General features: G+C 40.2%; 1 protein-coding gene across 1 annotated transcript in view; it reads left to right on the top strand.

The window, feature by feature from the left end:
- The window catches only part of RPS6KA5 (ribosomal protein S6 kinase A5), a 161,013-nt gene that overhangs the window by 45,896 nt on the left and 100,384 nt on the right, over positions 1–14,733 (top strand). Inside the window, 1 exon segment of the mRNA XM_030558925.1 lies at positions 2,294–2,365. Coding sequence (XP_030414785.1) covers positions 2,294–2,365 — 72 coding nt within the window.

The raw sequence follows: 14,733 nt of genomic DNA on the forward strand, positions 1-14,733 counted from the left end.
AGTGGAAGAATGACACTCTCACTCCCTTGGTGTCCACAGGGCCCTGGGCTCCTACCTGCAGAGGACGAGATCCTTCAGAAAGTCCCCTAGGTTGTTTATCACTGTAGCAGAAAGAATTTATGGGCAAGCAATCTCCACTTAGAAAATTTCCAAGTGGATTTTGGGGTGCATTATGCTCTCTTGTTGACTATTGGGACTGTCTCTGCCCTTTGGAGTATGAGCACAAGCATTGACTTTGGCTGCACTTCACGACATACTGCTTACAGACATATGTTGGGCAGCCACCTGGAGATCTTTACATACTTTCTCTTCCCATTATGCCTTGGTGCGAGACTCTGCAACAGCTGTCTTTTTCAGAGCAGCTGTTTTTTGTTCCCATCATTCTTCCTCTCACCCTCCTCTTAACTAAGTACTCCTTGTCAATTGCCTTCAGTGGAATACAATAGGGAGCATCACTCGAAGAAGAGAAGGTTACTTACCTGTAACTGGAGGTTCTTCGAGAGATGTGTGGGCCCTATCTGTACTCCACTTCTCCTTCCCCTGGGGACTACTTGGATTGTGGTGGAGAAGGAACTGAAGGCACAGTCTCTCCGCCCTGCCCTTTTTCACCTGGGACAAAAGCATTAGTTGAAGCAAAGGTGCATATGTGGATGAATGCACACTACTACTTTCAAAATCTCCAGCTCTGGACACATGATGTATTCATATAACCCTCAATGATATACAGATAGGGTCCACACATCTCAAAGAACCTCCAGTTACAGGTAAGTGACCTCTTCTTCCCTTCACCTTGCTCCCACATACCATATCCATATAGGTTGCAATCCTTGTCATACTGGTTTCCTTGGAACTTGCAGACTGCTTAGAAGTTCTTATCAGCTGAGTAAGTTAACTCCATATCCTATCAAGGCGCAGTCTACTGTAGCTCAAGCAGCCTCCTTTTGGCTTTTTAAGAGGCATCTCTATATTTGAAATCTGAAGAGCTGCTTCTTGGATCTCCATACATGTTTACAAGCTATTATTCTCTAGTGTCAGCCTCTAGATCTGATACGCAGTTTCGCAGGGAAGTTTTACAGTACTTATTTAAATAGGACTCCTAGCACCAAGCACCTTAGAGAGAGAGAGAACAGGTAGTTGCCTTCAGTGGGATCTATGTGGATAAATACTTGAAGAAAAATGGTTACTTTACCTTATAGTAACTGTGGTTCTTCAAGATGTTTTGTCGACACTGATCCTATGATCTACCCCCCTTCTCTGCTAATCTGAAGTCCTTTTAGCCTGTGGGATTCTGTGTTGGTGAAGGAACTGAATAGCAGTTAGGACTGCCCTGCCCTTTGTGCCCTTAAGGGAAGGGCTTAAGGACATTCAGGGCTCATGCAGGGGCCCAATGTATACTGCTAGTCAAAAAGAATCCAGTCTCAGGTGCATGCACATACAGAGTGGTATCCATGTGGATAAAACATTTTGAAGATCCAAAGTCACTGTAAGGTAAATAACCATTTTTATTAGTTTTGGAAGGGGCTACATGTATTTACAGAAATTGATAGCTTTGTAAAGTAGTAACTTATAAAATTCCTGGTAGTGCATCCAGTTAGAATGTATTCAAATTATATATCTGATACTCTTGCCATTTGAATGCACCTGTTTAATGAGTCTTCAAAAGACTTTTAATGTTATTTCTTCTAAAATGCCACTGGAAAACATATTGAATACAGAGTCCCAGATCCTGCCAATGTTCCCTCTGGATGGATCTCTTGTACCCATATGGAACAAGTTGCAGCATCAGGGCAAGAATTAGTGCAAAAATGCTTTCACCTTTAGAGCACTTAAAATTTTTAGAATAATCAATAAGGCCCTGATAATGCAAACACTTATGTATTTGCTTGAGAAGATATTTCTCAGATGTAACTTATGGTGGACCACTTTGTACAAGAAATCCTGTCACAGACTGATCTTCTTTACCAACACCTCTGTTCCCGAGTACTTAGTTCTCAAAACGTTTTGTTTTGTGAAATACCTGGAAGATCCCTGTGGACAACTGGTAGTCGAAAGACAATAGCTTGAGAGTTACTACCCTGGACTAATTTGATTTTATTTAAAATGTACAAAAATGTGGGTAATTTTTTTTTTAAAGTTTCAAATTGAAATGGTACAGTGTTCTTTTAGGGTTCCTTTTTTCCCCTTCTATCCATTAAAATGTTCTGAAAGTGCAGAAACGTGTCAGAATATCTGATATATCAATGCGTTACATCTCTGAAGATTTTGAGATGGAAATTTTTTTCTTTTTTCTCAGCAAATTTGACAGGCCATGCAGAGAAGGTGGGCATTGAAAACTTCGAACTTTTGAAAGTTCTTGGAACAGGAGGTAAGACTTTTCTTCTAAAGTGACCTTTGGAAGTAATGTTCCTTAGTGCAGTTCTGTTTCCTAGCTCAGTTTTTGGAAGAAATTATCTAGGGAGTAATTGGAACAAATTATTTAGGGGGATTTGTCTTATAAAATAAGGCAAAGAGAACCTGGGATATGTAAAGAACAAATATGCACAATTATATCATATCAATTTTTTTCACATAAAAGAAGCATCCTTTTGAAAAGATGGTCAAATAGAACAGCATTGACCGGTGACTCACATGACAGTATAACAAAACATTTAAAATCTGGTACTAAGTTTTAAGGCATACGCTTGAAGTTTTCGTTAAATTCTTCAAACCTCTACAGTTGATGAAGATCATTGTTTGTGGAAAAACAGAAACGTCTGCCTCTTCATCAACTGGAGTCTTCATTCTTTTTAACTACACTTTTTCACAGAAGTATCATTGGTGGCTTTGTCTGTTTTGTCATGCAAGCAGAATAGCACTACTTTTTAAGAAGATAAGTGAAAGCACTAAGTATTGGATTTTGGATTTTATTATGGTAGGGAGAGCTTTGTGTGTGTGCGTGCATGCACTTTTTAAAGAACATTTAGAGCTAGAGAAAGATGGTGGGTTGATATTTCAGGAGACAAGATTCTCTCTCTGTACGTAGAAAATGTACAGTAAGAGTAACAGCAGTATATGCTTCCTCTCACTGTTTTTGCCACTGTTCTTCAGCACTAACGTGGAGGAACAAGGGTTGCAGTGGTAAGAAGGGATTTCATGTCTGTGGCTGTTCAGTGATTGTGCTCTGTGGGATTGCCAGAGAATTCCAATTGTGAGAATAGATTTTAATGTGGTGGGCACTTAACTGCTGAGATCACTGAGTTCTCAGTTTAACTGAGATCACCAATTCCTTTTATATAAGCCATCAAATAATCCAGAGTAGGAGAGTGAGGACTCATGGTGACTATCATATTTGAACTAATTAGCAAGAGATGCAATATGGAATTTTGCTATCAGGCAAGAGCAGTTGCCAGATTGCTTATTCTCCTCAGAGAAATCAAAATGTCCTACATCCATGTTTATGTCAAAATCAGAGGAGGAAGTGTAAATGGTAGAAAAATAAATTGGGGCAATGCCTTGTGCAGGAGCAGGGAAAGATCTTATGATGCTCCCTGCCCACATGGCGCGGGAAAACACCTTGCATACCAAGCATCTCAGAGCAGGTGGAAGAACGTTCTCCAGAGATTAACGATCCTGGTATCCATGAGAAACATGGACAAATGCCAGAGGATACCGTTCCACATTCCACTTATCTTGCTATGGAGTTTCTGTAGCTAGATTTTCAAAGTTTCTAGGAAAAAAGAAGGGGGGAAATCCACTGAGATCTAAGCAGGTACTAGCTGACTTCTTTTCCAGTGAAGAAGGAGCCTTAGGAGGCTGTGATGCACAAATTTTATATTTTAAGGTAGATGGAATTAGTGTGATCATCTAATGTCTGACCTGAATAAAACAGGTCATAGGACTTCCCTGAATTATTTCCTGTTTGAACTAAGGCATATCTTTTAGAAAAGTACCCAACCTTCATTTTAAAGTTGCCAGTGATGGAGGATCCTCCATAATCCTTGGTAATTTGTTCCAATGGATAATCACCTTCATTCTTAAAAATTTGTCCCTGATTCCTAGTCTGAACTTGTCTAGCTTTGAAGTCCAAATGTTGTATCTTGTTACATGTTTGCCTGCTAGATTGAAGAGCCCTTTCTTGTCACATTTCTTTTCCCATGTAGGTACTTAAAAACTGTGATGAAGTCACAGTTAACCTTCCCTTTGTTAAACTAAGCAGATTGAGCTCCTTATGTCTATTCCTGTAAGGGAGGGGTTCCCAAACTTTTTCTCCTGACGCTCATCTGTGCAGTTACAATAGGCATTATGGCCTGCTATTAACACTTCTTGAAGAAAAATATTAATTTTGTTACACATGTATAAACTAACACTAAATAAACAATGTACATGTTTACTTTTCATTTTAATGTAAATTATTGTAATAATAGAAAGCCTTAGCAATATGCAGTCAAAGAAATGCTTCAAGATGTGTGAAACCAAGCAGTTTTAGTAAAACTACACATTAAAAAAAATGTCCAAAATGTGTTCAAACAGGGAAAACAGAATTTGTTTAAAACTGAACATAAGCAACGCAACAAAATTGTTAAGAAAAAGTTATTTGATTTTAAAACAAAATAATTGTCCAACTTTGAACACTATATTGTTTTCAGTTTGTGTAAAATCTGAATTTCTGTGCTGGGGAAGTAAAGACCCAATCCTATTCTCTACTAATTAGAAAAGAGTCAAATACTTTGTATTTTTAGTTATAACAACTTACAATTCAGGAGTCTTCTTAGTGGGATGGATTTGCCTGCTTCTCCTTGCACTGGTTTTCAGACTGGTAACATCTGTTAGTGAGGCTCAACCTGATCTCATTTTCAATTTTCAGCCTTTCAGCCAGCTTAGGGTGCAGGCAGGAAGTAATTAGGAGCTTTATCCCTGGGGGAGTATAACTCAGGGTGCATGAAGAGGTGGTGGCTACAGGCTGTGTTAAGGCAGGGTGGTAGCTCAAAGTGCAGGCAGGGGCTGTGTACGAAGAGGTGCTGGTGCTATGGGGCCCAGCCTTGCACTCAATCCCTCATTAGCACAGTGGGGGCAGCTCTGCTCCTTGTGGCTCTGTGAGTCCTGTGCTGTCCTGCACATTCACTGTGGCTGTGGACACTGAGGACTACAGTTACTTGAGCCTGGTGGGTGCGGAATCCATTATTCAGCCCACACGGGGAAGCTGATCTGGATGTACAGAGCATTTAGTGTTGCTGTGCTCCCCCTCAGGGAGCTTGGGGCTGGAGGGCGAGTGTTGATGCCAGGTGCTCTGTGCGTCCAAGTCAGTTTCCCCATGAGGACAGTGCTTTGAGGCGTGAGAAGCTGTTCTCCCACCCTCCCCTTACCCAACTCAAGTGGGGAAACTGACCTGGATGCACAGAGCAGCTGGTATTGCTACTTGCCCCCACCCCCAAAATGCCACCCACGATGGCAGACCACACGGAACTGTGCACAGCCTACCTTTGGGCCTCGGCCCACGGTTTGGGAACCGTTGCTTATAAGGCATGCTTTCTCATCCTGTAATCTTTCTCATGGCTCCTTTCTGAACCTTCTTCAATATACCAACATCCTTCTTGAATTGTGGTCACGAGAACTGGACATAATATTCCAGTAGCTGTCAGTCCAGTGAAAAATACAGAGGTAATATCACCTCCCTACTGCTACTCAAATTTCCCCTGTTTATGCATCCAAGGATCACGCTGGTCCTTTTTGCCACAGTGTCATGCTAGCCACCAGAACTTCAGAATCATTGCTTCACAGGATAGAGTCCCCCACTCTGTAAATATGGGCTACGTTCGTTGTTCTTAAATGTATGGCTGTTACATTAGGCAATAGTAAACTGCTCCGTATCAGTGACCTGTCCTCCTCATTATTTGACTCCCTCAGTCTTTTGTTATATGCAAACTTTATCAATTATAATTTTAAATTTTTTTTCCCAGGACACTGGTAAAAATGTTAAATTGTGTTGGGCCGAGAATGAATCCCTGCAAAGGCACCACTAGAAATAGGCCCACTTGACGATGATTCCCTGTTTACAGTTATAGTTTGAGACCCTTCAGTTGACGAGTTTGTACGCCATTTAACGAGTGCCATGCTGATTTTGTATCTTAATCAAAATGTTGTACAACACCAAATCAAATACCTTATAAAAGTGTAAGCATATTATATCAACACGACTATCTTTATCAACCAAACTTGCAACATAATACAAACATTATTGTTATTTTGACTAGATCTGTTTTCCGTAAACCCATTTTGATTGGCATATTATATTACTCTCCTTTAATTCTTTATTAATCAAGTCCTATATCAGCCACTCGTTATTTTGCCTGGGATCAGTGTCGTGCTGACAGGACTTTAAGTACCCGGGTCATCCCATTTATTCTTTTTAAATATTGGCACAACATAACATCTTCCAGTTCTCTGAACTGCCCTGGTATTGCAACAGATTTTGGAAATCAACATCAACGGTTGAGTGTGCTCATTAGACAGCTCTTTTAAAACTCTTGGATGCAAGTTATCCAGTCCTGTCAGTTTAAAAATATCTCTCTTTAGTAGCTGCTGTTTAACATTTTCATGAGTTACCATTAGAATGGAAAGTATTTCCACCATCATCATCATCAATTCACTTTTTCCCAAGTACAGACCAGAATTACTTATTAAACATTTCTGCCCTTTCTCCATTATTACACAGTTCTACCATTTCCATCTAGTAATAGACTAATACTGTTGTTAGAATTCTTTTTGTTCCCAATGTAGTTAACAAAAGTTCCTTCTTATTGTCCTTAACTCTGCTGGCCATAGATTTCTTCTTGTCTTTTTGCTTCTCTTATCAATTTTCTACAATTCCTAGCTTTTCATTTATATTCATGACTGTCAACTTCCATTGTCTTCCACATGTTATGTTTTTTTATAGTTACTTTCACTTCCCCTCTAAACCAGATTGCTTTTTGCTTTTTAAAAAACAGCATGGCCTTCTTTCTTGATTGTGGATTAAAAGTCCCCAATTATCATTCACATTTTTTCTGTTTACAGTCTTCGTCCCAACTGATTTGGCTCAGAATTGTTTTCAGCTTTGTGAAATTGCTGCTTTTAAAGCATCAAGTGTTTGTTACTGGTTTGGACTTTGATCAAGTCATAATTACATGTACCTATTCTACCACTAATTTTTAGTTCTTCAAGGGAATGTGCATGTCCGTTGCACTTCGGGGTATGTGTATTGTTGCCTGATTTTAGGAAGATAATATTAATTTGATAGTATTGATTATAGGCTCGCCAATTAATCTGATCAGAAAATAATAAAGTTCTTGTCACAGAATCAGGCTATACAGAGTTTGCAAGGATCCTTGGGGTGTATGACAGGACACTCACACCGAGACAAATGTAGCCTTAAAGACTTTTATTGCGATAAATGGAATAATAATCAAATAGTAATCAAATGGTAAAATAGTTACAAATGCAATAATATTGTTCTAGAGATACATGTGATGATATATACTATAAAGCTTTTGATTAATATACTCACACCCTTCCTTGATAACATGGTGGTGAGAGACAAAGGACCAGCCTCACCTCTGGCATGCCAAGAGAGTTCAGGTCCAGGTTACTCAATTCTTGAGTGGGAGTGTAGAGCTTAGGAGAAGCTTAAGAGCTATCAAAGCTAATTTAGTATTTTACTTAACTAACTAACTGACTTAAAATGTAGAATTCAGAACTAACAGACTAATAAACAAAGAAGCCTGAAAACTTGAAACTTGAAGCTTAGAAACCCTGAAGCTTAGAAACTTAGAAGCTTCCTTGGCATGGTGGTCACCTCTCTAATAGAGCTAGAGTACTTGAGCCCTCCTCCTATGTCCAAACTTAGTTTCCTCCTCCACAAAATGTTAGGGTACACTTACTCCATAGGCTGACATATACATACAAATTAATGACATTAGATCATTCTCGGATTTATTTCTGTCCTACCCGGTTCTTTCAGTTCTTTCCATGTGGTGTACCTGTTACATTTACAGACACTATGAACTTAGGAACCCCCTTATGTTAGCCTTATGCTTTAGCTCATCATCACCTATCTAGATGAAAGGTCCCAAACATATGTGTACTAACTTTGCCTTAGCTCAACATACAGGTATGACCTGTAGTAGGGATGTACATAATATGTAAAAACAATAACCGTGTAATGGATAAAATTTCTGTCGGTTACACAGTTAAATGTTTGACCGGGGAATTAAGAGTGTGGGAGGTGCAGCACCACTCCGACCTTTTAGGGGGGATCCCTGCTGCCAGCCCTACCCCCTCAACCCCATTCAGGCAAAAGCACTCTTCTGACACAGATTTCTTAGTTTCTCCTCATTGATTCAGTACAATCCAGTCCTCAGATTTCGGCCAAACGTTGTCTCCAGCTCCTGAGGCACAAGGCTGTGGGCACATCAGTTCTTGTTCACGTCAGACTACGCATGAAGTGCCTCCCAAGCATGGTGTGGTTTGATTTATAGGCTGCACAGACACAACATAAGCAAAGTACTATCAGTGTTCACCAGGATCAAGCAGTCCTTGGCAGGGTGGATTTGATTTAAATCAAATTGATTTTAAATCATGATTTAAATCACTAGTCAGGAAGACTCGATGTAGTCATGAATTTCTACATAAAAGTGCGTTCTTCTTGGTTGTTATAACCTTAATACATATTCTTCACAATTCAGAGTTAGATGTAGGTTTCATTTTTAGAAGGTACACGCTCTACATTTTTAAAGTGATTTATTTTGAAAACTTTTCAGATTAGTTTTACTGCTATATCAGAAAATGAATGATTGTTTATTTCATGTACTAAAGGTAATTGAAATAGATAGTTCACCTCCCAATGACTTCATAAATATCTCCAGTTCAGAAGGTTAATGATTAATATTTGGACGATTTTCTTGCCATGTTGTATTAGGAGGAGAACATCACCAGACAGTCATTTAAATTGTTTTATTTAACTAAAACAACGTTATGTATTCTGGATTTTTTTCTTCAACAGCAAATATATAATATTTGAACAACACAAGCATATGAATTTTTGAATTTAGTTAAACATTCAAGTCTCTTAAAATCAGGTTTGTTTTTGTTAAAATTGTTTTTAACTGAAATAGTTAAATGAAATATATTTAAAAAAAAACCCCAAAATTAAATTGACTGGGTCAACCAGGTCAACTTAAGATATTGGCTTCTGAAGTTAACTCAGTCATCCTCACCTTCATTTTCCTGTTTGTTCATAATCTGGAAAAGAAAAACAAGCTTTCTTGCTTTTTCAGTTTCCAAACCATTTCTCAATTTGGAACGAATTAGTCCAAAGGAAGAAAATAGTCTTTCTACACCGGCAGAAGAAGCTACTGCAGTTAAAAGTGAGACTATCACTTCAACAGTCTCTGAATCCAAGTACTTAAGAGACTTCCACCAGTTCACTGATGTGATTTTCTTTAAAACATCGTCAGCAAACATATATTTCTTGAATATTTCACCCTTAGCTCTGAAGTTTATTATAGCTGGCATTATTGAGGGATGATTGCTGGATGTCCATGTCATAGCCAACTCTTCTTCTTCAGCAGTTAAGGTGTGACCCTGGTACCGAGTATTGAGAATATTTGCAAGAAAATGAGCTGAAGACAGTGCTTGTCCCATTTGTTTTTTTTAATGCTTGTAATTTAACTCTGTCATTGCATATTTCTCTTTTTAAGATCTAAGTTCCTTCCAAATTTCAGCGGCATTAGCAAAAAACCCGCTCTTTTTCTGCATTTTGTTCCAGGCTACAGAAATAGGCTTCAGAGTACTCAGCATGTGTTCAACATTTCTCTTAAGCCCAATGTTGAGAACTTTGGCTGTGACAGGGCCATCTCTTTTTCCACAATTTTGTTCACAAACTATCATCCGATTAGACCAATTCTTGATACAGTGCTCAAAACAGTCCGAGTTCCATCGCATGTCTTGTGGGAGAGTTAGCTTGGTTCCTCCTACTTTTTTTCAAGCAGCTGCTGAGTGGTTGTTACAGAAGTGTTTTGCAATTTCAACATTATTAGCCTTTATTCTGGAACACTGAAGTCTTTGGCTCGGAGGTGCATCAAATGAGCACTGCAACTGTATGTTAGTTGCTTGGGACTCTCTTCTCATCCTGGATACATTTGCGGCATTGTCTGTGAGCAAGCTGCAGTCTAGACATTTGAATTTTTTTTTCAGTTTGTTATAGCTTTTATTGCTACTCCTTGTAAGTATTCTGCTGTGTGTGCATTTTCTGATATATCAGTTGTTCCACCCATCAAGGCACAGGTTAACAATTTTACCCTCTAGACCATGGGTGGGCAAAATTTTTGGCCCAAGGGCCATATGGAGGTTGTGAATCCGTATGGAAGGCCAGGTAGGGAAGGCTGTGCCTCCCCAAACAGCTTGGCCCCCACCTGCTATCCACCTCCTATCCGCCCCCTCCCACTCCTACCCCCTGACTGCCCCCCTCAGAACACCCCACTCATCCAACCCCCCCCCACTCCTTGTCCCCTGATTTCCCCAACTCCTATCCACACCTTGCCCCCTGACAGGGCCCCCGGTACTCCCACGCCTATCCAACCCCCCCACCCCCGTTCCCCATCCCCTGACTGCCTCCTGCCATTACCACCGCTCCAGCCAACTGCCCCCTGCTCACTGTCCCCTGACTGCCCCCCGGAATCCCCTGCCCCTTATCCAACCCCCCGCCTGCTTCCCAGCCTCTTAACATGCCACTCAGAGCAGCAAGAGCTTGCAGCCCGGCCTGAGCCAGCCACGCCGCTGTGCTGCCCGAGAGGAGCAGCCGGGCCTAGCATGGGCGGAACAGTGAGCTGAGGCTGTGGGGGAGAGGGACAACAGGGGAGGGGCCGGGGGCTAACTTCCCCAGCTGGGAGCTCAAGGGCTGGGCAGGACAGTCCTGCAGGCCAGATGTGGCCCATGGGCTGTAGTTTGCCCCCCTCTGCTTCACAGCTTTTGCACACTGCTCAATTTCTCTTTCATACACTTTATCCAGCAATTTGCCTGTGACATCTGCTTTGTTGGTTGGACTGTGCCCTGGTCTTAATGACTGAACCATGTTAATGAAGTGTGGGTTTTCAATCATACTGAAAAGAGAGTTCGTTTCGTAAACAAACCGGGCCAGTTTTTAATCAATTATCTTTTGTAATCTGTTGGTTCTTATCACAAACTTATCTATGGTCATTTCTGGATGATGGAGATTTTTTTTTTTTTGCTACAGGTGATATACTGTGGCTAAGTGACATACATGATGTGACCAAAACACTGTCATTGGCAGATAACTCTGAAACTATAGAAAATGATGGTGATCTTGAGGGAAGACTGAAAAAGTTAGGTTGGTTTAGCCTGGAGAAGAGAAGATGAGAGGAGACATAACAGTTTTCAAGTACATAAAAGGTTGTTACAAGTAGGAAGGAGAAAAAAATGTTCTCTTTGCTTCTTGTCCTAACCTCAGACGATAATCAACTTAAATTGCAGCAAGAGCAGTTTAGGTTGGACAGTAGGTGCAGATATTTCATGATAATCCATGTGTGTTTGTGCTTCTCTTACGTTGGTCGATCCCAAGCCAAATGTTTCTGCCTCAGAAATAATTTCGTTAAGATCCGTATTGAGATTTACACAATAGACTCTAAGGACAGAATTTGGATCTTGATCATGAAATTGAACTTCAGAAAATGTAGCTAAAATGTATTTCTGTATAATGAAAATAAGTTGGAGTAAAATCAGAAATTATTGAGTGGCGAGACTTTTAAACGGTGAGCTTCATCTTTGTCAGGAAAGAAATTATAGGTCTACAGGCCTGATTCAAGGTGGTAGTTCCAATGGATTTTAGGAACCTGTGGAGGTAGAGAAAGGATTCTAATTTTAGTCAGTCTGGTGTACATCAGGAATAACTTCATTGATTTAAATGGTGTTACTCTGGATTTACACTGCTGTAACTCATATCAGAATTCAGCCCAGTGTCTTCAATCTTATGTCTGCCTCTGTCTGGTTACTAAAGAATCAGATTTATTCGCCAGTGAATCTTTATATTGATGTTAGTTTAACATGACATAAGTGCCATTTGGAAACCATTTCTAAAATTTATATTTACTTATCAGCTAACTTTTTTATAAGATACATTCATAATCATAATTGCTTCTATTCCTGTTTTTACCGCAAGCGTTAGTTTTTAGGAAATGCATTAACATATCTTGTAATAAGGCGTGCTTCAGTTAAGTAGATTATAAAATATATAGGTTTTCAATCTTAACTTTCAATTTGAAATAACTTTTTATTAGTCTGTTTACAATGAATGTGGAGTATTAAATTAATTTCTATTTAATAGTTAGGATGCACTTTTGAAAAGGGTCTAATGTAGATATGTTTCCTACTCTCACTGAAAATTAATAAGAGTTGGGAGCCTGACTCTTTTTGGACCTTTAGAAAGTCTCATTCTTTATTCACACCTCACTTCTCAAAGCTCTGTTATTCTTATGTCTAAGGAGACTTTGATGGAACACTTTAACTGTGCATGACATTGATGGATTCTATATTGAGAAGACTATTCAGAAATTAACAGGCAGGAAGTCAATATGCCTCTGGCCTGGGAAGCAGGTCATATGTGTTTTTATTTATTACAAATACTTTCTTTATTGCCTCTTTAGTATCTTAAACAGCAGAGAGAGAGACCATATTGAAAAAAACATTTGTAATATTGAAAACACTGGTAAAATACATTACACATAAAATGGTGTTAAAATAAAATTGCTAGGGTTGCTAAGTCAAGCACTCAAGCTTTAGGAAATGCCAAAATTACGGTTGCCTGTGCAACCTTAATTCATCTCCGTTGTGTGTATGCATTATGATGAAGTCTTTAATTTCCTGATCACATACTATTTTTTTTCCACAGTACCGCTGCATCATTCCGTGAACAGGCCTATTTGTTCCCCTGGTTAGTGATTGATTCCCTTCCATCCATTAAACTAGAAGGGCTGCCTTCTCTTCACATGGGAAGAGATAGAAAAAAACAGGGGAAGCACCTAAATTTGGGTGACCTAAATTCCCTGAAAGAGTCCAGGGAGATAGTGGACGCTGCCTACAGGTACTCTGCCTGGAGACGTGAATGGATGAGTGTTCAAAAATGAGCCCCACAGGTCACAAGGACCCTCTCTTCCCCATTTAACCCTCTTGCCTTGATTGATATTTGACTAACACCAGGAAGAGGTTGATGAGGAGGTCTCATGACTTTGTGGGGTAGTGAAGGGAGAATGTATAAATGAAAAGATGCAGGGAAAATTGCATCCAGCGCCTCAACAAAAATTTCTGATGAGGAGGAAAAAGGGCTGCAGTCTGGTATACTGCAAATATGCATGTGCCAGGGTGTGTCTCTTACCATAGGAGAAACAAGGGTTGAGGCATCCAAAAACTGTCAGTGATACCTCTGTGCTCATGGCTCCATGAAGGAGCTGCCATCTTATAACTCTGGCGTGCCATGGACCCACGGTGAAATACTGGCTGGCCCACTGGCGTTCCTTGGCCTCCCTGAAGTGTGAAAATATCCATGCCCCTGAGTGTCATTGTCAAGGTTCCTTCCCCATTCTGAATTTCAGGGTACAGATGTGGGGACCTGCATGGACACTTCTAAGCTTAATTATTAGCTTAGATCTGATACACTGCCACCATCCAGAATTCCAGTGTCTGGAGCACTCTCTGCCCCCCAAAACTTTCCCCTCCCTGGGTTGCCTTGAGGGACTTCACCAATTCCCTGGTGAACACAGATCCAAATCCCTTGGGTCTTAAAACAAGGAGAAATTAACCATCCCCCCAGCAATCTCTAGTGAGTCCAGATCCAATCCCCTTGGATCTTAAAACAAGGAAACATCAATCAGGTTCTTAAAAAGAAAGCTTTTAATTAAAGAAAGAGAAGTAAAAATCATCTCTGTAAAATCAGGATGGAAAATACTTTACAGGGTACTCAGATTCATATAGCCCAGAGGAACCCCCTCTAGCCTTTAGGTTCAAAGTTACAGCAAACAGAGGTAAAATCCTCTCAGCAAAAAAGGAACATTTACAAGTTGAGAAAACAAAAATAAGACTAACACGCCTTGCCTGGCTATTACTTAGAAATTTGAAACATGAGAGACTGATTCTGAAAGATTTGGAGAGCCTGGATTGATGTCTGGTCCGTCTTAGTCCCAAGAGCGAACAACCCCCAAAACAAAGAGCACAAACAAAAGACTTCCCTCCGGCAAGATTTGAAAGTATCCTGTCCCCCTATTGATACTCTGGTCAGGTGTCAGCCAGGTTTACTGAGCTTCTTAACCCTTTACAGGTAAAAGAGACATTAACCCTTAACTGTCTGTTTATGACAGTCATAGTTGATCATGGTGTAGAGACAGGTAGGTTTACAGAGGAATGCTTCCATTGATATGGCTACTATTACTGAATGAGGTGGTGTTCCTACAATGATGGAAAAATCCCTTTTGTCACTCTAGGCTGCATCTAGACTGTTTGGTTATGCCAATATAGCTATGGTGCTGTAGCTATGCCACTAGAGTCCCCGTAGTGTGAACGTGGCCAAAACCAAATTTTTCAGAGGTGGTCACTAACTGTGTACAGCTCATTTTCTGCATACCTGTACCCTGTGGTTTTATTTACAGAAGTGCTGAGCTCACAGGATTCATAGTAATAAATGAGGCAGGGTCCTGTGGAAAAAAAACGGCA

Source organism: Gopherus evgoodei, chromosome 4 (assembly GCF_007399415.2).
Source record: "Gopherus evgoodei ecotype Sinaloan lineage chromosome 4, rGopEvg1_v1.p, whole genome shotgun sequence".
Classification (NCBI taxonomy): domain Eukaryota; kingdom Metazoa; phylum Chordata; order Testudines; family Testudinidae; genus Gopherus; species Gopherus evgoodei.